General features: G+C 36.1%; 1 protein-coding gene across 2 annotated transcripts in view; it reads left to right on the plus strand.

Annotated features, from left to right (window-relative positions):
• Positions 1 to 19,718, plus strand: part of mdga2a (MAM domain containing glycosylphosphatidylinositol anchor 2a) — a 132,542-nt gene extending 112,824 nt beyond the window's left edge. The window contains exons 11-17 of one of the 2 annotated variants that reach the window (XM_027000392.2): positions 1,250 to 1,427; positions 11,919 to 11,939; positions 12,104 to 12,259; positions 14,102 to 14,266; positions 15,525 to 15,655; positions 16,947 to 17,049; positions 17,627 to 19,718. In XM_027000392.2, coding sequence (XP_026856193.2) covers positions 1,250 to 1,427; positions 11,919 to 11,939; positions 12,104 to 12,259; positions 14,102 to 14,266; positions 15,525 to 15,655; positions 16,947 to 17,049; positions 17,627 to 17,754 — 882 coding nt within the window. In that variant the 3' untranslated portion in view covers positions 17,755 to 19,718. Of the gene's footprint in view, positions 1 to 1,249; positions 1,428 to 11,918; positions 11,940 to 12,103; positions 12,260 to 14,101; positions 14,267 to 15,524; positions 15,656 to 16,946; positions 17,050 to 17,541 lie in introns of both variants that reach the window. The other variant, XM_027000393.2, reaches the window with a different exon arrangement.
• Positions 19,719 to 24,866: the final 5,148 nt, after the last annotated feature.

Below are 24,866 nucleotides of genomic sequence, written 5' to 3' on the forward strand. Positions count from 1 at the left end.
AACTAATGTAACTCATTTAAAAAGTTTAACACTTTTAAAAAGTTAATTGAGGGGTCAGGAAGCTAAAATACTCTGTCAGAATCAATTTACTGCTTCACTCATCTTACTGTACACTCACAAATGTGTATTTTCACCCATTCTGTGTCTTTATTAATAGCCTAATTGCTACCTCCCATGTATTTCTTTCTTGGAACTCTTTGTTGGTAAAATTCACCTCTGGTCTATATGTGAATGAAAGGTCTAAAAGTCTGCATGTGATGTTTGCTCAACGTTCATTATAAACTGAACAAGCCATACAACTGTAGTCTGAGATTAATGGGTAAGGGGTGGTGTTTTAAGGATAATCATTACCATAATGTGAATAATTGTTAACTAGGTTAGGTTTGAAATAAAAGTTGAATGTTACAGTGAATTTCTATAAAAGAACGTTAACATTAGAGAATTGGTTTTAAATTATATAGAATTGTTAGTTTTCTTTTATCTTCCTGATTGTATGTAAACATTCAAACAATCTCACTAACTTCAAGGGGACTAGAGTATGTTTAATGATTTTATAATGTTTGTGACAGAAGATGAAGGCTGTGATATAATGCTGTTTGTGTGTATTTGGACAATGACACTTTTTTGTGTTCAACGATCTGTACATTCATATCAGGAATTATAGTCCTTTGTGTTAATGGTCCTCCCATTTTACTCGATAAAAAGTCATATGGCAGTTGGTTATACAGTTATACAGTATGGCTGCCAATGCACCTCACTCATTTGCCTTCATTTGTGACATGACTGCAGGATAGGTTAGGAAGTACAGAAACATCTTAACTTCTCAGATCTTTACAAATGCTTCAGTGTCCCGAATCATACTATAGCTAAATCAGCTATAGAGTTTTCTAGGGCCAGAAATGTAAATGTTGCTAACTGATGAAGTCAGTCACCTGACCCAGACCTTAGTGAACATGCATTTCTTATACTAAAAACAAGACTGAAGGTAAAAAAAAAATAAAACAAAAGAAACTTTCTCACAGTTCTTTTAGTTTATCTTTCACTGATTAAACAACTGTGTCTGTAGCCAAGTCCACAGTCACTGTCGGTAGACCACATTCATATTTATTGGTTTAAGGTTGGCCTGTGAATCAGAATTGACTGGGTGGAATGGTGACACAGTTCTACACCTACAACAATTTTATAAACCTAATAATCCTTAAACGAATACTATAATATATATATACACACACCTTTTTTCTCGTCTCAGGTGGGGCAGCAGAGATGGTGGGAGCAGGAGATCCCCATAGAGGGGGACATCCAGAAAGGGGAGCTCCTTACCTACAACCTGACTGAACTTGTCAAACCTGAGGCCTACCAGGTGCGCCTCACACCCATCACTCGCTTTGGAGAGGGAGACTCCACTGAAAGGATCATCCACTACAGTGGTGAGTATCTGGCCTCATGTCATTTCACAAAACAAAGATTTTAGTTTCTCGCTGATTCATACAATACAAAACCACAGCCATTTTTCAGATCATGCTCAACAAGTTATATAAGTAATTCTCAGAAATTAGAAGTCCAGTCATGATAGACGTTTGAACAAGAAAACAACTGTGTTGAGCAAACTTTCATCCACCAGACACCTCATTCCTCAAAATAATCTATGACAGGCTTTCTGCAAAGCATTTTAGACACATTTTTGAAGGGTGAAACCAATATTAATATTAGTCATTGTTTTATTTGAAATGTATTTAAATTTATTTGCTCATGTTAAAACATCTGGTCAGTTTGGATTTTTTAAGTGGTTGAAACCATTTAAAACCATTATTGCTTTAGACTGTAGTGATTAAAAAATAAATAAATTCACAAACACTTGTGAGTCTTTGTCTTCCCAACCACAAACAAAATGTTACTTTTATCACCTTGCCATCAGTTCTTTGCCTCCAAAAGGTAGTGAAAAGTAGTGCACAGCTGCACTACTTTCACCACAGAACAAAGACATTCATTCTCTGACTCTCCTAGGCATGCAATACACGAGTGAACATATAACCTTGTTTCAGAAAGAGAGACGTCACAAAAGTGATAGGTGAAATCATTAAATGGCCATGCTTCCCACAACAGGCAGACTCCTCCTGCAGGCCCACAGATGGATCTGTAAATTGTCTACCTGTCAAATCCTAATGACATGACTACAAATGAAGAACGCAAAGCTCAAACAAAGTTTTTTTTTGCTGTCATTGTGATGAGAAGCACTAGACAAGCAGTGTGTAGTAGCATGTATGTCTAGAAGCTGTATAATAGTCAGAATTAAATTAATGTCATAAAAATTTATTTCTGTCTCATCATTTGGCTCATATTTAAGCCAAACACATCTGAGTACAATACTGTGGATATAATAATATTTGCCACAATGATGAGATACCTTATAAGAGACATTCTTGTGGGTTATACAGACAGCTGAGCGGCTTATGAATTGTTTTTTATGTCATAGAGACCTCTGCTGGCCGAGAGTAGAACAGGGATAATATTTGTTGGTTTAGGTATTTTGGGTAAGCATTTTACTTGTCATCTAGTGAGTTAAATATCCAGTACTTACAATAGTATTTACAATTAAAATTTCTTAAAACTCATTGCATCAAATTTCAGGTGATTTTCTTACATGGGAGGTATGTTGCAAAGATACATAGTAACAGCTGGATGCACAAGAGTGAGTGCTCTCCCCAGACACCTAGGTTCACTCCTTTGTGCAAGAGTTTTGTGCAACAGGCTCATTAAAAGGACATTTAAGACTCTGAAACCTTTTGCAAAAACGAATGCATCCTGTGACTAAAGGTAAGGGTAGCCTTTACCTGAAAAGACACACATAATGGATATTCAGTCTGGTGTACTGTTGAAGGTCATATAAGGCTTGCATGTTTTAGGCAGTAAATCCCTTTATAGGTAATGTTTATGCAGTTCGTTCAATCACGCAACAGCTTCACTCATTCGCTCGCTCTCCCAACTCTTTCACATTCACTCATTCACCAACTTTTTCCATTCACTCATTCACTCACTCTTTCCCACTTATTCATTCATTCACTCTGCCACTCACTCTTCAACTCTGCCCCACTCACTTGCCCAAGGTCCTACCATGTATTTCATCAATACACTCAATCTATAGAAATACTCAATGGTTAAATATTGGTTAATCTTTTTCTTCATTCATCTACTCAGTAATTTATTCAAGTATGTACCCATTCATCCTCTTTCCCAACTTGCATCATATTCTATAGCTCACCCAGTTAGTGAAGTCTGAAGTTTATATCAAGCCCTTAAGGCTGTGCTAGGGCTTTTTGTGTCAGGTAATGGAAGTTTTAGCACTGAAAAAATTGAAGAAGCTGAGGCACACTCTCACCCTACTCTATTCCCGTCCTTTCAATGGCAAAGTCATTTTGCTCCTAGGCTCATATTAAAGGGCTATCTGGAACGATGGTGTACCTTTCCCCATATGGAGCTCTTCTAGCTTAGAGATGTGCTTTATAACTAGGATTTAGTACATTTTAATTGCTTGTCACAGACAGTGAAATGTATATGTTGGCTGTTAAATGCTGTGAATCTGGTAGACAGTGCCTTAAAATGCTTCCCTAGAAATGAATGTAAACAGTATTTTTATGGTTTGTTATTGATGTTATCATGCTGATTATACGTTATTTGGTGGGGGGGGGGGGGGGGGGTTGAGGCGCAATCTGAAATTTGTGTAAGTGAGCCAATATCACCTTTTTATCTTGAAAGAACTTTAGATCTGTCCTGATATTTCTGCATTGACTTTTCAATTAGGTTGTTGTTTCCTCTTGTGTTAACTGATGTCATTTTTCCACAGAACAAGCCATTTACCAACTGTAGCAAATGTTAAGCTGTGTTTGTTAAATGATATTTGCAGTGGCCTCAGTTCAAGTCCATGCTTGGATGGCACTACACTAATTGATAAGCAAATGAGAAAAAGGAAGGGACTGTGCCATTTTGTCATGCTGTATAGCAGTTACTTAGCACATAAGTTTTCAAAATGGCTGGCTGTGGAGTTGGAAAGCTTCCAACGTCCTGCCTCTATTTATGCCCTTTTCAGATAGAATTAACAGGCTGAGAATGAGATGCTAACAGGCAGACAGACAGGGCTGTTTCTGACCATTTTGGTACCCTAGGCCAGATAACTCCTGTCAGTCCCTCCCTCTGCAGACATTTACATACATACATACATACATACATATATATATATGAGAGAATAAGTGTGTGTTTCACTTACTAACAAAGGAGCTATATTGCCATTATGCTACAGTAACACTTCTATCACAATACTAACAGTTAGCTTGTACTACACAAGCCCAATACCAGTCTTGAAACCATAATTGGTCTTTGTCTTTGTCTTGACCTCATTTGAGATGCAGTTGTGGCTATCTAAGTTTAATATTATGGACAACATTAATATTATTATAAGTTAATTTTTTAGAATAGTCATGCATTAGGGTATATTTTCATTCAACCACACTCTTATGAAAAAAATGAATATGCTTAAACAGAACAGCTTTTACCATTAGTTAACACATGTTCATGCACAATTTGTAAGCTTCTAATTTTTCCTTGACAAGTAGCATTTACATTTACATTTACAGCATTTGGCAGACACCCATGTCCAGAGCAACTTCCAGAAGTGCTTTGTAGTCACTATCAAATACATCAGCAAATATTACCATAGCAAGTAAATAACATTCATTACTGTTGTGATGGCATAGGGTTTTAAATACTATAGCATGTAAAACAGACCTTTGCTGCCATATTAACTATTGTAGCAGCCTGAAATAATCTCCATTCTCAAATGCTAATTTGTTTAATTTTATTTAAGTACTATAAATCTTATTTGTGTGTCCACAACAAATATGGAAGCTTTGTAAAATTATTATTATTGTTATTGTTTTTATTATTATTATTGTCGATATAGTTTGGAATATCTGTCAGGCGTATCTGTTGTTATTATTACATCTAATTGATCCTTCAATGATTTCAAGGTTTTGACTACTTAAAAACTTTTATAGTAGGAACAGAGAAATGTCTATCATTTACCTCCAAAAATTACAATACTGATATTGCTGATATTACTGATATGGACTGATATTACAATATAGTTAATGTAAACTCTATATTATTTAATGTTATACTTTACATTTACTTTACATATATATAAAAGTTTACATACAATACAATTACTATACAATATATTGTGTATTAGTATCTTTGATGGATAACTAATGTAAAACTAACTATAAATATATTTTGCTTCTTTTTATTTTTAGAATATGAAAATCTTAAACTGGTCTCTGTCTTATCCCTTCCTCACATGGTCTTGGTCTTGACTCAGACTCGATGTGTCCTTGACTCAGCCTCAACTACAATGCTCTTGACATTACTACTACCAATACTGTCAAAGTACCCAAGAAGCAAGTACAGACCATCAGTGAAAACAAAATGCGCCAGCGTATATATAAAATCTAATAATAAATGATGCTGTCAATCCAAAAGGCAACCCAGAGAAGAAAAACAGCCAGACTGGGCATAATCACTAACAAACTGGCTACTGAAGGAAAGGCGAGTCAGAGAAACGAATGAACTAAACACAGAAAAAAAGATAACAAAATCAAACCAGGCAAATCAATAGCTTAATAACTCTACTAAGTAAGAGCTCATTAAACAACATGTGAAACAAAACACTTGGCAAACAATGTTAGGCACAGCAAGGGTAGAAATATATGAGATAATGTGGAGATAACAAGAAACAGGTGAGCAGTCTTCCTTACCAACCCCCCCCAACACATGGTTTCTGGAGGATAATGTCAACAATCTGGACTTGGCAAGCAATATTAGAGGACTGAGTCAGGAGCAGCACTGAGGGCAGCAGAGTAGGTGCAGCCAAAACAGTAATGAGCAGAGGCGAGAGGGACCTCCAAATGCAGACTGCAGTTCCATCTATGTGAGAGGCAGGTAAGGACTGACCGGCTGTACAGGAGTTGAGCTTGGAGTAACACAGTCCCCCTCCAAAAGGTTCTTCACAGCTGAAATCCCTCTAAAAGATAACAAATTCCACTCAGAAAGGAACTGAATCCTCAATGCTGCTAACTCCTACTGGACAGAGCTTTTAGCCTGCTTACATGCTTCCCCAGTAAGCCTGGACAGCATTTTTAAAAAGTCTCTCTCACTGCACGGGCTGAAGAACAAAAACATGTTTAAAATAAAGATGGCATATGTCAATATTACATACATACAATGGAGATCTGGATATGATATGATATGATATGATCAGTTATGCAGTTATGATCACATACATCACAATGTCAACATTTGAGTGCCAAACAATAATGTTTCATAGCCTTACTGACCTTCAAAAAAAACCTTTGCACTTATTAGCACTCTATGCTATATGCGTCTGTCCATTGTAAGGAGCAGGGGTAATAAAAGAAAAATTAGGAACAAAGAAAGTCGAAACAGGCATACAAAGAGAGAGAGAGAGAGAGAGATCAGTTTGATAATAAGTGTATAAATGTAAGAGTGAAATAATAATAATAAATGAGGCTGACAATCAAAAAACATTTCTAGAAAGAAGCAACAGATTTCAGATATCAAAAAACAGATGAGCAATACTTGGGGCATTAAGAACAGTACACAAGACAGGACATAGGCTACACCAAAACAAAAACAAAGCCATGAGGTGTGGGTGTCATGGGAACCATCACGTCACAAGAGGGAATTATAACAGTTGGGTGTCACAGCATGATAAATGACACAAAATAACCCAGTCATAGAAAAAGCATTAAATCTTTAAGCATTAAAACCATAAAGATTGATTGCTATCATTTCCTTAAATGTTCAATGTCATCAAACAGTGTGACTGGAAAATACATTTTCAAGACTCAGCTTAAAGTACCTGATATTAGCTGCAATCTGATGAGCTATATAGATGAACCAGATAGACTGCACAAAAGGATGGAAATAGAACAACATATATTTGCACCTTCAATTTATCATGCCTGCAATTGTTACTGGTTTGATAAGCAAACTTGAAATTCATGTGTCACGGGTGGAGGATGAGTAAGGAAAAAGGAGGAAGCCTATCTGAGTTTCCAACTGATGCCTTTAATGAAATGAATTAAAATCAATACAAACATAAAAGTGCACTAACAGGAACAAGAGTAGCCAATGTGACATTCACAATAACTGTCAGTGGTCATGAAAACAAAAGGGCCTTTAAATGGATAAACATAATAACATAACAACCCCCTTATACACCACCTGTGAGAGGCATGGTAGCAAATCAAAAACACAGGCATGTGCAAAACATAGAAAGAACATAAACAAAGGCCACCACCAAGTGACTTTGGGGGGGGGGGGGGACTATTACATCATGAAGTAACATTGCTAACTGATTAATGTTGGCTAGAGCTCTTTCTTGTTATGCTTTGTGAACTTTAAACATAGCTACCTTATATGAAAGACAATTTGTTTCTCAAATGTTATGCTACAGTTATGAACATGATTTACCTTTTGCTGATTCAATTTCTGTTTCATTCTATGTACAGACACTAAAAATAGCTAGCCAAAAATGCCTGTTAGTATATTATACATATGTATTTCCCTTTCCTTGTATAGGTTTTTTTTATTTTATTTTATGTATTTACCCCTACCATCTTACCAACAACCAGCAATGTAAACAGGTGTAGCCAAAGGTTTAATGCATGTAAAAATACATTTATCAGGCTCCAAATTGGAAAGAGCAAGTTCAGTTTGCATAACCCAGCGTAGGTTATGAGAATATGTGTAGCCAACAAGTTCCGTAATACTGAAATAGCCTGCTTTGTTTACCCTTCAGCTAGCTCAATTAATGGTTCAACCTCGTAAAACCTGTGTACAGATTTGAAACCTCACAGGGAATTGGCAATATATTTAACTATAGCTGGTTTTTCACTCTAATAGGTACTCAAGCATTTACATTATGTAAAGCTAGCTGAAGAGCTGAGATTCACATAAGTGGCATAGTACAAGCCAATTAGGTACATATTACAATTAGTTATAATAAGTAGTAATAAGGAAATACATGTTATAAATAACAGTAAGAGAGGGGGCAGGGAGGGAATGAGTGAAACAGAAGAGAAAGAGAGAGCAAAAGCCCCAAGGAGAGATTTATCCAATCAAAAATAACAACATAATGATATCCCCCAACACAGGAAACTCACACCTGTTGCAACTTTGATTTACTGTCCTGGATAACAGCTGACCATTTGTTCACTGGTAGCATAAAAGTGACTGTTGTGGCATGACCACCCTTATCTCTGTGTGACTACATATGTGTACAGATCTCTGTGCAACCACAGATGTGTACAGATCTTTGCATTACCACCCACTCCAGACAGGGGTTCACTCTGTGAAGAGGTGTTATATAGTATAGTTCAGGTTCAGAAAGTTTAAAAAAACTCACTATGATTTTGTTACCTGACTTCATTAATGAATTTAAGAAACTAGCTGGATGATGGAAAGTCTTGGCAGGTTGTTTTGACCCTAAACCTTTAAATCTCTGATATAGTGTGAGGTTTTGGCTTCTGTATAAATCAAACGTGATCATTAGATACTACTTTAAAAGACCTTTACAATAAAATAGGGTTCAAATCAGATTTATTATATTTTTCCTGCTTCACTCTACTCTAGTTGACTGCCAAGTATTGTAATATGAATAGTGGTGAAGATGCTAACATACTGCTTGTGTTAGAAGAAAATAAGGAAAGACATACCAAAGTGTTTAGAAAGTCTTTTGGCCGTGCATTGCAGTTGCGAAGTCAGATGCCTTGGGCTTACACAATCCTGTTACGACAATTTGACTGCTTCAAAATGAAAAAATATTTCTTGGGGACCTTCATGTGCAAAATGATGCCAGTAAAGCTACAGGCAGTTGTAGAATTCACTTATGTTTGGAAATCATCACATAGGATAAAAAAATGATAGCTCAAATGCAGAATTATAAAAGAACTGCAAAGGCAGGAAAACATATATATATATATATATATATATATATATATATATATATATATATATATATATATATATCCATCCTGCCAGCCTGAGAGTTCAAGGACTCGATGGAGGTAAGTATAGCACTTTAAGCTTCTTCAGTGAGAGAGGAACCTGTATCTGTAGCCTTAAGCTTAGAGGCCCTGATGTTGTGTTCAAGGGCCTGAGGAGTCACAGGCTCTGCTCCTGTTTCCCTTTTGTGCATGTTATATTGTCCTGTAATACTGATTTTGGTATAGAAGTTTTTGTATGTATTTTGAGTTGTTTCATCTTGGGAGGCCTCTGTTTCAAATTATATTTTGGTCCCAGCTAAACTTCAGCAAGGTAACACAAGTGAGAGAAATAAACTTGGTGCTCGAGTTTATTCCATATTACTGCATGTTTCTTAGAATATAACAGACAGTGGCTAGCATACATTTCTAAGGCAAAACCTTTTACTGCAAGGACTTTAGGATTGGGTAGTGTAATCAGAGTGCTGCATAAATGGAATATAGAAAATATTCCAGTGTCATTATTCATTGTTGCCAAGCTGCAGTTTATTTATTGCACCATTACATTATTGTTGCAATGTCTATTGTTCTTATTGTTCAAAAAATAAAGTTAATATTTTTTAAAGAATTTTTATACAAATTACAATTTCCATTTGCATAGTTCTCTTTCCCATCTACATAGATGTCACATAGACATGTAATGGGGCAGAAATGAAGGGTCTATTACATGAAATCTGTGTGGAAAATAAGCATAATCTTTGTGGATATTTCATTTAATACCCTTCCATCCACTAACACAGTATACGTTATAGCAGGGTCCATATGTGTTGAAATTAAACTCTGCAGGGTTGTAGTGCTCCTGTAGCAGAGCTGAGCAGTCCTGCAGTACACCATAGGACCCAGTCCAGCACCCAAACCGGGCTGAGGGCACCCTGGCAATCTGTATACCTTCAAATACACCATTTGTATTTATTTATGGTGCAGCGCATTTGTGCTGCACCATAAATAAATACAAATGCTGTTACTGTTCATGTGTGTAATGTTGTTGACTCATTTTTTGCCTCTCAAATCTACAACTCTAATTGCTCTCTAACATCTGGTGAGAAAGAAAGAGTGGGAGAAAATGCATGTCAGGACAAGAGGCAGAGAAAAGGAAAAATGAAAAGAGAGAGGGAGCCTATCATTTATAGTGTGTGTTAATGTAGCACATGTTTTCCAAATATACATCTGTTCTGCTCAGTATAGGCAGGAGGTGTGTCCTTACGCTGTGTAGAAACAGCTGGGTAGTTTACAGATGGAGAAATAAGACCTCTGATGTATAATTAAATTCTTGATTGTGATATGTAAAGGAAAACAAAGTAAAATGATTTACAATATATTTTTGATAAAGATCGTTTTAGTATAGCCATGGATAACTGATATGAATTCATAGACTTAATCATCTTGGAGAAAAGCTAGACTACATTCATTCTTGATGTTAATGATTTTCCTGTGAAAACATACACTCCTTTTTGACCCTCCACAAAGCACAGACGTTTATATTTTTTGTGTCCATCATGAGCATTATTATTTTCTGTGTCCACCATGAGTTTGTGAATGTCATCATTTTCTCATCATTAAAGTCTGATCATAGCATGTGACTATTTGTTCTTCTCCAGACTATTTGCTCTTCTCCAAGAAAAAAGGTAAAAATTCTTAAGGATAAAAACACTTCTCAGCATTTAATACATATTGCTGATAATATTTGGATTTGGTTCCCATTAGTTCCATTTGCTGAGTGAGAAAAATATCCACTTGCTTTATTAAACACCTTACACTTTGCTGGACACTTTATTAGTTACACATATCTGATTTGCATTTGACAAGTGTACAGTTATAGACTATAGACATTTGTTCACATTTACTGCCATTTGTCAGCCCCCCTCTGTGCTATTCATTACTGCTCAGTTTCTGACCACAGGACTAGTGCTGACTGGCTGTTATTTGGAGAGTGGATGATTCTCCACTGGTGATTGACACTGACTCAGGCTGAGAGTGGTCTGCCAACCATGGCAGCTAATGGCAGCCCTGTGATGGACAGTATTCCAGTCCCTGTTTCTAATTAACAAATGTTTCTAATAAAATGGTATTAAAATGGTGTATTTGAATCTTAAAACTTAACTTTTAAGACATGGTATATCATTCAAGCATCAACAGGAATTTCCATAGCACTGCTTTTCGGGAAATCCAGGTCCTTGAATGCAGCCGCCTTTTCTATCTCAAACATGATATCTCCAGGTTTTTGATATTTAGTTTAGTTTTGCAGTCTGGTTGGTTAAATTGGGATCCATTGCAGTCTCACTATCTACTCTGCACATGTTCCCAGAAACCTTTTCCAATTCTCCGATGGATTGCAAAGCAGTTTGCGGATTACTGTGGCACTCAGATAGGCTGCTTTGGAATTGAATTAGGAGAGCTACAGGTCTGCTTGGCTCACCTAAGCATTGCACAGCCCCATGGCAACCTTGGTCTTCTTCTACACCCCTCCCCCGCATCCCACTGTCTCCCATCCCCCACTACACCTCACTGTCTCTCATCCCACCACATCCCATTTCACTCAGGCTGTCAAACACCCCCCCCCCCCCCCCAGCCTCCATCTCCCTCTCCTACCCCCAACCTCACGTTCCCTTCTCTCTAGCTGTGATAAAAGGCAATGATGCCTGAACCGCTTTCGCTTTCAAATTACACTCCAGGGACAAACAACAATCTCCCAATAGTTCCCCCACTGTCTTTTATTATAGAGTAATAATGAGCTATTGACTGTAGCCCACCCACAGCTACGGTTTCATGTTTTATAACATCTTTTTCTTATCTGATTTACAGCTCCCGTAAACCCTCATTGGAGTGAGTATCTTTTAAATTTGTCTATAGTTTAGAGAAAAACTAAGAACAATTCTTCCATTAACATTCAACAATATGAAATTGAGTGTCATATAACAATGGTCCATTGAATGGAATGTTGTGTCATTATTATCATTAGCTTTACTTATGTTATTTGTTCCCCATAGGTAAATTCCATTGCAACTTTGAGGAAGAAACCATTTGTATGTTCACACAAGACAAGACAGAGGAATTTGATTGGACAAGACATAGTGCTGCCATCAGGGACACCAAATACACCCCCAATACTGGACCCAGCAGTGACCGCAGTGGTTCAAAGCAAGGTGATCACACACACCAATTGCCCAGACACAGTCATCATCGATTATTTAAATTTTATTTTCTCTTGCAGATATAAATATCCTAAACAGATACTGTGGTTGTAATACAATGCTAAACCCAATTCAGGTGAATGGACTGAATTATCACCAGCATGTTCTGCGTTTATGTACTTGTTACTTGTTACTTTATTAGTTTGGCAAAACACTTTAAGATAACTTCAGTGTTTGCTACAAGACCAAGCTCCACATCTGAGAGTAAAGAGTCCTAAATCTATCTAATGAGGGATTCCATCAGCCTTCAGGAAGCACTCTGAATTACCCCCTGTGACAATAACTTGGACTAATGTCTGATTGGTCAGTGCTCAGGAGTCATGAAGAGGCCCAAGTTTCATTAGCTTCTCTTGGAAGCAAACACTTCATTCAGTTGTGTTTATCAGTTAACCAAAATGGCATTATGGGACAGACAGAGAAATGTGGAGAGTATTGTGTTTTACTTGGACTAAAGAAAGCTGATAGAATGCGTTCTGAGTAGTAGCTTTACACAACTGAGTAGCTAGAAAAATTTATTTTGATTTCCAATTATTAGTTATTTGAAAGGCTGGACTGAATAAAAGTTAAATATGATGCATTTTTTATATTTAGGGTTTGGCTCCATAAACGTATTGCTGTGTTCTACTTTTGTGAGACATTTGAATGCATGTTATCAATGAACACTAGGCACGTCTGAAGAGCTGCATCTGAGTCAATAGCAATTTAAGTTAGCAGCAATCTGCCTCCCAACTTCAAAGGAAAAATATCAGCCTTTTCAAAGTTAATCAACACCCCCATACTGTGAGCCGGTTGGAGTATGGCAATTGATTACTTTCAGTCATTATTTACCATGAGGACAGTAAAGGGCCAGGTTTATAGACTACCACCCTGAGTAATGGCCAGCACTTGCATTAAAATTCCACTGAAATATTAAATATAAACTTAAACTGAAAGATTGAACTTCAAAGTTCAGATCTGAGGGAATTTGGGAGTTGTTGGTGCATTAAGGGGAAGAGATAAAGCTCTGCAGCACATCGCAACAGTGAAACCATGAAATTTTTATATTCTTTAGACTCCTAACTCCTTGGTGAGTAAGGTCTCATCTGGATTTCATGTCAGTCTAGGCACAGCGCTGTTCTCTCAAGATTGATATTGTCTCTTTATCATCTGACTACAAAGATATCTAGTGCTAGCAAGACACGCTTCACAGAAGCATTTGGGATACTTTTGGAGCAGCGTCCCTTTCATTTAGGAGTCAGGTTGACATGGAAATTATGAGGGATTGTCATTCGTCACTGTCTGCCTATTGATTAGTGCCTGAAGAGGCAGATCTGACCTGTTTGCCTCTTACTAAAGAAGCTCAAAGTGTTAAAAGCCCAGTTACTAGTGGGCTTTCCAAAAACTACAAAATCTCAAATTTTATTAGAAATAAATATAAACCTAAAGGCAAATCCGAGAATGAACAGTTTACAGGCTTTAAAGTGTAAAATGCCTTTGTGTATAGATGTTTTCTATGCATTACCACACTACACAATAAATTCTTTCAAAATTAGAGTTGCACTGTTCTGATGTCCATCCCAGATGCCTATTTTATCTGTTTGCCAGGACTGCAATACAAAAAAAAAACTTTTTACATTTTTAATCCCAAAGATGACTTAATTCAGTAACCCCTTTAATTATATTCTAACAATATAGACATTTTATTAATTTAAACTTGTGTGAGGGCACTTACAATAGAACCAAAGAATTATTTAATTTTTTAGGGTTTGTGATATTTCAGTCCATTGCCTATGTGCATTTGTATGTTTTGAACAGGTTATTACATGTACATTGAAACGTCACGGCCTCGTCAGGAAGGAGATAAAGCACGTCTGTTGACCCCATTGTTCAATGTGGCTCCAAAAAGCCCCTATGGAAATGTGGCCCTTAATCCAACCTACTGCTTTAGCTTCTACTACCACATGTATGGGAAGCATATAGGTAAGATACTGTCTATGAAAAACAATGACTTTGGGACTTATAGTTGTACTGACCGCATTTTGTACACACAAGCAAAGCATTTACCCAAGTGAATAGAACTTAGCAGGCTTTGTATTTTGGGGCTTAGTTTCAACAAGTAAAACAGCCAGATTGCAACAGCAAATAAAAGGATAGTTTCAGACCAAAAAGCTCCTTAAAGTTCATTACTGAATATTTAAGGTCCAATTTAGGTTCATTTTGAAGCTAAGAAACCTGCTCAATTTAAATAGAGTTTCCAGAGGTGATCCAGAGCAGTGGGCATCACCTCCCCCATAATCTGATTTAAGATGTCCCAACAGATTGAGGTCTTCTTCATGCTCTCTTCATGCCAGACCTGCAGTTGCACTGGCCCCACAGACAAGCTTGTAACTGCAATTTTATGCTTCGCAAAGCTGTCTGCCCTCTGAATTAGATGTGCAGTGCTAATTTAACCTCTCTAGGGCATGATCACCCAACACAGCATTACAGGGACTGTGAGGGTTAAGAAAGCAAAAGCCAAACAGGATCTTCTGTCTAACTGCCTGGCTGCACAAATGACAAAAAGAAAAAAAACTAATCATTTTGCCCCTCTAATGCAATAGCTTGCATGAGATCCAAAAAGCAGAACAAAAGAGATAAGTCTTTTCAGCGTTTGCATTTTCATTAATTTATTTATTTATTTGTTTATTGATGTTCCATTTCACCTTGAAGCTTTTTCTTTTTTCCTCCAGGGCAATTGCAATGTATCCTAGCATGACTATACTTTCCTATGTGTGTGTGAAAGGCACTCGCCTCAGTCTCCTCATTTGCAAGGAAATGAAACACACTGTTTACCCTGTATCCTTGACAGAAGAAAGTGTTTAAAAATATCTCCCTTTTATCGCATCAAATCAGTCCATTGAATTCAAGTTCATGGTCATTACACTGACACAACAGTATATGCACTGAAAAGCTTGGTGGTGCAGGAAATAGTAAATATTCAGCACCTCACCCCAGTTTAGGGCCCCATAGTGTTTCTCATGTAAGACAGCATGCAGTAAAAAAAAAAAAAAAAAAAAAAAAAAAAAAGCATCAATTCTAAATAGCAGAAACATTTTGGCCACTAAAATATGTTTCAAGTAATCAATAATGTTTCAGAGCTTGATTTTCAGACCACTCAGTGCAACTACAGTACAAAAGGCTTTTATCATTTTCCATTACCAGTTACCAGTTCTAACAGTGCACGGTTATTCTTTCAAAGGCACACTGAATGTGTACTTAAGACAGAAGAGTCAGACTGGACAAGATAGCTCAGTGTGGACCCTGAGTGGGAACCAAGGTGACCGCTGGAAGCAAGCTAGGGTCAACATCCATCCTACATCCTCATTTCAGGTAGGAAATCACACATGTATTTTTGCCTTGTTGATGTCTAGTTTGATAGTGAAAACTAAGCACATAGGTCCTTTCTCATCAGACTCAAGGACACTTTACACACAGATATCAGTTTTTTGTTTGTTTGTTTTTTTACAAACACACACTCACTCACACAGCTAATGAAATCTTATTATTGTCTTCTGTTATTATAAATCTATTATTGTCTTATATATTGTGTTCTGATGACTATTAAACCTAACACTAATACAGTAATGTAATGATATACATAGAATTACACAATAAGGCGTGCATAGATTTATAAATGTTTTATTCATTAAGCGCTTAGAAAGCACAAAGTAGATGCTGTTCTCCCCATATTATTCTGTAAAATAAATAAATTAAGAAAACTGAACATCTCGATGTTTGCTACGGCAAAGATGTCGAATCTACTGAACAACTCTTGGGATTTTACTAAACCATTAACGTTTCAGTAAAAAACAATGGAAAAATCTGTCACCACTTTATAACAACAGTTAAAGAATGTAATGTCTGTTTCTGTACAACGCATTAGCTAACAAGAAAGCGTATCTTAACTAGGTAGATAGTTGTTAGGATTTGCTAATTAGCTAGCTAGCTAGATAATGTAAGACAGCTATTTTAGCTAGCTATCCAAATTAGTCTACCTTTGTTCTCAGTCCACTTTTGATGTAGTTAGTTAGCTAAGTTCACGACTCCAAAATAACCTAAAAATTACATTTTGCACAATTGTTCGCCAACACTAATGACATATATTATGACTAAGCTAGTGGGGTTGGGCGATAAGAAGGTAATGCGGTATACCGCATTTTACTTATTTAATGGTATACCTCATTTTACTTATTTAATGCCTATTTATTATCAAGTAAGCTTTACTTGTCATGTTAAAAATACATTAAGTAAATATTTTGCTTAAAAGTCACATAATCATTGGCTCAGTAACTGCCTATGGTCACAATAATCACTTAAGACCCATTTCCCATCATAACACTGAAGTCTTACTGCCATCAGTAATTTTTTACTAACATCAGGTCTTATTAAGATTTTCATTTATTTTCTAAATATACATCCTTAAAAACCATTTGTATGTGGTAGTTCTAGCACTACATGATGTGGCAAACTATTCTGTAAGGCTTTAATCATGTGTACATATTCAGATCAACTGTGACTATAAATGGAATGCTTAATAATGGTTAATCTGGGCAATATTAAAATGTGCGCTGGTTCATTTGTAAGACGGATTTGTCATCCAATTCTTATTCCATTTGTGTAGTTGGTTTTGGAGGGTATTCGTGGTTCTGGCATTGAAGGAGATATTGCTATAGACGATGTGACCATTGAGGAGGGAGAATGTCGAGACCCCCCTCCCAATAGCAGTGAGTATATTGAATATTTATAAAATAGAATTAAATAGGTCTGCAGACTATGAGACTGTTCTTGCATAATGTTATAATGCTCAATCATTACAATACATAAAATATTAATTAGTGATGCAGACCACTGGTTTCTTTGGCTGTTTTATTGACTATTCACTAGACATGCTGTTTACAATGAATATTTTTAGGTGAGACATTTGAAGTAACTTCAAATAGCTATTGTAATGCAAAAAAAAAAAAATTAAAATTATAGAATGTAATTTTTTATTAAAGCATTTGTACTAAGCAATCTTTTCTGTTTAAATTTTGTTTCTGTAAACACAATGCCAATGCAGCCATGGTGAAATACAGTTAAATTGTATGTCATACACTTTTTGTGTGTACATGTGAATGATGGTCTGAAATTATTTTAGTTTAACTTGTTTGTGTGTGTGTGTGTGTGTTCTTGTGTTTGTCTTTGTTCACGTGTGTGCGCACATGTGTCCTCCCTAGATCTTAGGTCTCTGGCCCCTCCCACAGCAAAACATATATGGCAGTTATGTTTCACTCTGCTCTTGGTCTTGTTTGTCCATCGGAGGTGACCGTGTCCTTGAGAGGTCAAATCTGGCTCTGGAACTCCTAGGGGCTTTTGGCAGACAAGGACTGCCTGAATCCAACTACCAAAGATTCATCCCGTCTGTAAGAGAGAACCACGGTTCAAAGTAAGATCCAGATGGAGCACGGGAGAGAGTCAATCACTAGCTAACAAATAACTATCAGTATATAACAGGAGACCATGCAAAGTCAGGATTTAAAAGCCAATTAAAGTCATTGTATTCCTTAAGATGTGAATGGGTCTGCCTGGGTTCTTTGATAATGATGGATTGAGAAACTTTCCATATGAATCTTTTCAAAGCACAAAGACACAACATGTATTTTCCACAATGTTTTGCTTGTTTCTCACAATAATCTTCTAGGCTACACTTCTGCAATATATGATGCAAGTGGAGAAGATAGAATTCCTGTTAAATAACAGGAATGACATAATAAATAAAAAAAATATATATTTAAGGGCCAATTAAATATCAGAGTAAAATGAGTTTTTCTCTACATGTGGTTTAACTGATTAGGGCTTCTGAAATCTATGCTGTTTTCAATTTATTATCTCTTACAGTACATTGTTATTGCATTGTTAGTCCCCTGATATGGCTATGCTAAAATATGAATAGGTCATTTCCTATTCATATTATTGCAGTGATGAAGCTGAACATGACAAGGTCTCTGTTGGCATATGGCTTTTGTTTGTATTTGTCTTTTTGTTTTTGTTTTGTTTCTTTCTGTGTTGTTTTTTCTTTTTTTTCAGCAGGTATCTGTCCAGTATAAATTTTATTCATGGGTAAATGACAAATTGAACACTCCAGCACCCTAAGAATCATTGAGTTGGCCTTTTTCACTTTAGCTTGGCTCCCAAAAAAGCATTTTAAAAAAGAATAAGAAGTGCTTGAATGTCATCTGTTAACTGCTGTATGGGTTGTCCACTGAATTCCAAACTGTGTCTGAAGCTTTGCCAGTCTGCAAGCAGTTGTTTTCTTGAGGTGCAGAAAGATAGCCATCTGTTCACGAGCTTTTTTGCTGTAGGACCCTGTTAAGTAAGGAACAGGGAGCTGCTGTCTGCAATGAAATCAAGTGCCTTCAGAACTCAGTATAACATCATTCTGTTCAAACAGCTGGTTGGCTATTGATCACTGGCACACTTCATAGCATTTCAGCAGGATCAAGATGAAGGGCAAAACTCTAAGAATTGACAACAACAAATGGATGACCCTAGTGCCACGTCCGGCCCCAAAGTCCCGCCTCAGATCTCATACTGTTCATCATTATTTACTTTGACAACAACTGCTTTAAAGCATATACCTAGTCATGTTCCAATCCTGACTGAGATGGAGAAAGAAGTATGATGGCAAAATTGAAAGAAAGAAACAGTTCCTTTAATGATGGACAAAAAATTGGACCTCTGGGCTCTGGATGAAGTACAGTTGGGAGGGCCACTGTGAAATCCTCCTTCAGTACTATAAGACATTTTTGCTGTTGAAAATGACATTTTTTGAACACTTATGAACGGAATGCTACAAAGGATGAAATCCGATGTACTCAATGAACAGCCTCATTGAGCTGACTCCATCCACGGATTCTTACAAATGATATTTTATTACTCAGTTGAAAAATTACTGCTTTTACACAAACTGTTTAAAAAATATCTCTGAACTACCTGAGACCATACATTACCTTAACCAGTCGGTTTTTGGAACTGTATTGTAAAGTCACTTTTGTTCATAAAGCTCATTTCTCCCTCTGTTTTGTTAGTCTAAAATATTTTGTTTTCAACAAATCCATTTTAAATTCCCTTTTCATTATCATATTATACAACACAATATGAATCTATAGTATGGTATTATGAAAATATCAAATATATGCGATTATATGCAAATACATTGGACAGGACCTGCCCTCCAGGTTTCACATTTTTAAATAGTCATACAATAAGAAGCACAATGTGTAATATCACTACCATGAAAAAATACTCTCACACAATACATTTTCTCTTCAATTTGATTAATGCCACCCCAATAGGAATTACTCCCCAATAATTAGGTATGAAAAGGGAAAAGGATATTTTGCATCTCTGATGAATAAAAACCTTTGATGGTAACAACTGACCCTTTTGAATTTCCTTTCTGATGTTTTATCAATTTCAAAGAACAGTTCTAATTTATATGTGAAAAATATAATTTAGGTGGGCCTGCTGTTTTGAACTTCTTATTTTTTTCTACTCCAATGATGCTATGAACAAATGTTTCAACCCTGTTTATTTAACAATGTAAGTTTACAAGGATTGCAAATAAGCAGAGCTTGAAGGTGCCTAGCAGAACTGGTTTGGGGGCACTAAACACATTCTGCTTTCACCCAGTGATGTCTTACAAAAGATCTTACTATGGGTATTCATCTAAGAACCTTTTTCAGTTCAGCAAAAGGATATTGTTGAGAAAGAAGAAAGTTTTCTCAAATCTGTTAATTCAAACACCTACTGTATACAAAACCTATGCATATTAACAAGAGTGCCTGACCTATTTTACTGCTTTGCTGAGCTAAAGTCAGAAACTAGGAGGGTCACAGGCGCCTTGGGGCTCTGGTGTTTGTGAACAGAGTTTGAGAAAGATGCAGTGTATGTTTTGGAAGATATGTTGATGCCCTGTAATTCTTTAAAAGCCTCTTATTATATAATCAGGACTGACCTGCACTTCCATGGCTCATGAATATAGAAAAAATATTGTAATGATCTAAATTTACCATAGACAAAGTTACTCAGTTTGCCATTGCAAATCTTAAAGTTGGAGTTAAGTAAAAGGTGTACAGAGGTCTAAACCTCTAACACCTGCGTTTCAACAGGCACCTCTGATATTTTGGTAAATAACAACATGTTAATATTTTGGCAAATAATACTATGGTGTTCGTTTATGATAGCTAAGGAGGAATCAATGACCATTCCAAAACAGTGCAATAGTATTAGTAATAATTATCACAGAGAATGTTTCACACATTCGGTTACTGGCTATGTGTGTTATGGAGGAAGCATGTTTTAGTTATCACCTTCCCATGCTGCTGGATGTGTCACAATAAGGAACCAACTGCTGACAGTATCACAATAAAGAACCAACAGAGAATTGGCATTGACAAAACACTAGTGGAAAATATTGTTTAAAAATTATATTAAAAAATATGGTACATTTGTTCTTACAGAACTGTAGTTACCAATATTTAGGGAAATTGAATGCAAAAAAATTCACAGAAAAGTGAATTTGATTCAGTTTTATTTGTATAACACTGTGTTCAGACTTATTCGAATGTTTTCAGACTTCGAATCTGGGTCTATCTTATACACATAATTCTGTTTCATCACCATAGCAGTGGAAACAAGTATGTTTATGGATAACTGTACCCAGTGGTACTCCACCCAGAATATATGAGATGGTCCTAAAACAAGGCCATTTGACACACAAAACTTTGCTTTCAGATATACAAGTGTTATCAAATGAAAGCTACTATTCAAATAGGAATAAGGAATAATAATCTGAATAAGGAAAATGCCATTCCCATGCCCCCAGGATGATTTTCTAGCTAGTATATCTAATAGCTAGTATATTGTATTCTATTATGTCAAATGCCACATTGAGATGAAATCACATGAGCCAAGAGATGCAGCCTTGGTTGGATTCCAGTATTTTCATGATTTATTACCTTAACCAGCACAGTTTTGCTACTGTGATGAGGCCTAAACCCTGACTGAAATATTTGCTGTGTGATTCCTGTGTAACTGAGCTTAACAGCTGACCTACAAACTTTTCTATCTCAATATATTCTTAGAGAATCATTTTAGTTTTTGTTGTTTTTTAATTAAATTAAAGCTTTGTTAACTGTGAATTCTAAAGGTTTATTAAGGTTTCAGAGAAGAGTTGTTGACAGCCGTATGACTACTTCAGGTAGCATCTTTTTTGAGTAAATGTGTAGGAATTTACACAGATAATTTTTTATTGTCTGTAGATGCTGCTCTTAGTTGATCTGAAATTAGAGTCCTCGTTTCCTGCCTTCTGGATATGGTTAGGCTTTCAGTGAGAGTTGCCTGGCTTGCATCAGCACATGCATGTATTACTGTACTGGACAGTTTCTATTTTGAGAAAACCTCTTTGGAACCCAGTACAAATATTTCCTTTGACTGCACAATAAATTGCATACTTAAGTGAATTTCTAATGGTCTTATATCTGAAACAAGATGATTTGCTAGGACATTCACCTTGCCAGATGTGGCATGAAAATGTATTACAAGAGTCATGGATGCATGAATAAATAGTAAAAGATCATGAAATCAGCCAAAAAATCATTAACATTTTACCCTTTCAACAAAATAAAGACTACTAAAGCCATATAATGAACTCTATCTGAATCCATATCTGTAACTCCTATATTTTATTGCGTGGGAATTTGACAACTGTGCTCAGTGTCGTGTAAGATGTTTTTTTTTAATGTTATATGATACTTTAACATCCTTATACTTCAAGCATTGAAGTGTATTCACTGAAACGGTATCAAAAGTAAAGCTAAATATTGCATTCATCCACACTGATTCATTTTATTTTTATGAGAAATTTTGCATTAAGAAGATTTTGTAATCAAATTTCTGAATCAGTGTAAACTGGCTGTCATCATTATTGGAGACATTTATAGCAGTTCACTTTCATTCAGTGAAGCAAACATTCAGTGACTAATAGTTTAAATGCTCAAATAAATTACAAGTGCTAGAAAAAAATTGACTTTGATGTAGTTGTGAACTCTCCACTGGATCAGGAATTACCACAAAAACACCTGGGTGGTGTATATCTTTTGTGGAAAAATTGAAAATTGGAGAAAAAAAATTGGAAAAAGTCCAAATGAATATACTGCATTGTGAACAAGAGCGGTTAAAATAGTATAGCATAATTACAGCATAAATCCCCTTCATTGCTATGCTTCATGCAGACTATGAATATACTTATTAAACAGCCTGTGTACAAAGTGCAAGCGGTACTTGTGTAAACAAAATTACATCTGATAATCATCCTTTTTATATCAGATTGTTGAGTACCTGGGCTAGAGGCTTTTGCTTTTACTTCACAATGATTGATAAGCCAGAGGTAGTCTCTTTGGAACCTCTCCAGATTCTTTACATTGATACATTGTGAGTGACACAATGCATATTTTCAGGGACCATTATCAAATTCATGTAATGTATATACTTGGTTCTATTTGCTGCTTTCCCAACAAAGGAGCTGTGGTTTGGAATTAAATTTCATGATCTGGACTTCTCAGACATATAAACTCGATCTGGCCTTCTCAGACTGGAGGCTTGACACCTCCTAGGTGTTGGTGTTCATTTGGTCCTTAGGTCCAGTGTACCCCTGGAATTAGAATGTATCAGTTATCTGGACATTGTCTGCATTCCAACAAGATTGTATCAAAAAGACAGTCGACATGCATGACCAGAATGTGACTGGGTTCTCCGTCTCTTTGTAAACAAGTCTGCATTGTGATCAGATCTTGCTGTAGTGTTTTTATAGTCTACAGATGCACTGTCTGCTGGAAAAAGTTGACAAGAGTAACATTTCTGCTGGCAAAAGTTGACGAGAGTAACATATTTCTCAAGGGACACTAATAACACTGATCACTGTAATAGGATCCGAGAAGGCAGATGTTGATACAAGGCATAGATGTTAGAGATACTGAAGCCACCAAGGTATTTCTCTTTCCTAGAATATGTTAAAACTTATATGTGTTATTATGTATGTCATAGATCAATAATCTTGTAGCATTCATTCATTATGTCTCTTCTAGAGCCCCAAAGCTGTTCAGCCTTGGGATGGAACCCCTCAGAAAACACAGTGGACATGAACTGTGACCAAAGAACATGGTTTCATTATTTATGCAAAAACCCTGTTGCTGGACCTGTAGTCAGTAACAAGAAAGCCAGGGAATTAGTCAGTAATACTTTATATGACACTTGTCTACATTATACATTTATAACATCATATATTAAATATTTTATATTGTATTAATGAATGTTTAAATCAATATTAATGAAGTATTCATGTTTTACATGACAATAGATTACTATATCAGTTTATTCAGGAAATTCCCATTCTTTTCTTTTTTTAAAGGCAAAGTCTTCAAAGCCTCGCCTCATTACTCTTAAAAGTGACAGTTCAATTTAGTACTACTGAGGTTGCCTTTAATCCTCACAGACTTGCCTGTTTCTCACAACGGGGAAGCTGGTAGATGAAGGAACATCAAAAATAGATTACAATTTTTTTTCAAACTTTGGGATCCTCAAGCTGATCATTCACACCGGCCTTAAATAAATCACACTAGAGAAGTTTAAGGGCATATCAGCACTATTATGATGTATGTATACTCTTTATTGCAATTAATTAATTTGCAATTAGTTAATAGAGCTGCTGAGTGTATCATACAGTGTATTTTTTGGTTTTTGTATTTTTCTGATTGTGTTCACATTTTTTTCATAATATAAAGGTGCTGTTTTTAGAATACTGCCTTTAAAATCACTTACATCAAACAGGACATTGTTTCCTGCCGTGGAACATGGCTTCCCAACTTCTTTCATGTTCTCTCTATGATTAACATCTATCCAAATCCATTCTGACATCTCTGTCCAATGGAACTCAGCTCAAATCCTGAGTGGTTTGCTACTTATGCCCTTCAGCATACAATGATGAAAATGTTTAAAGCCTCTCCATTAAGTTACGTTCTAAGTGCCCATATTATTATCTGTAATTTATGGTCCGCAAAGTCCTTCAAGCATGCCCATTTGTCACCTGTGACAACCCATAGAGAAAACACAAATCTTAATATACAAATCCAGAGAGCAGTACTTTGCTCTGCCTTCTAACATGGTAATGCAGAATGCCATTATTGCCCAAATGCATGGCTAGACATTATTCTTGCATAAATTTTTCATGTTAATATAATTGTATGCTGTAGAAGTGAGGTTAGTAACTACACTGTGCATTATACTCAAAAGACCCTTTAGTTGTGTTTGTGTCTTCACATCTTAAAGAATGATTTGTGTATAGTAATTGTTTGCACATGTTGGTATTTTAGGCCATAAAATGTCCCATCCAGAAATGGATAGTCAAAGAAATGTTGACAAGAACACTGATTCATGGTATCATAATGAATTCTGGAATAAATGTATCAGAAATATTGGTAATAGAGTCCATAATGTTAATTCC

Source organism: Electrophorus electricus, chromosome 13, assembly GCF_013358815.1.
Source record: "Electrophorus electricus isolate fEleEle1 chromosome 13, fEleEle1.pri, whole genome shotgun sequence".
NCBI lineage: Eukaryota > Metazoa > Chordata > Actinopteri > Gymnotiformes > Gymnotidae > Electrophorus > Electrophorus electricus.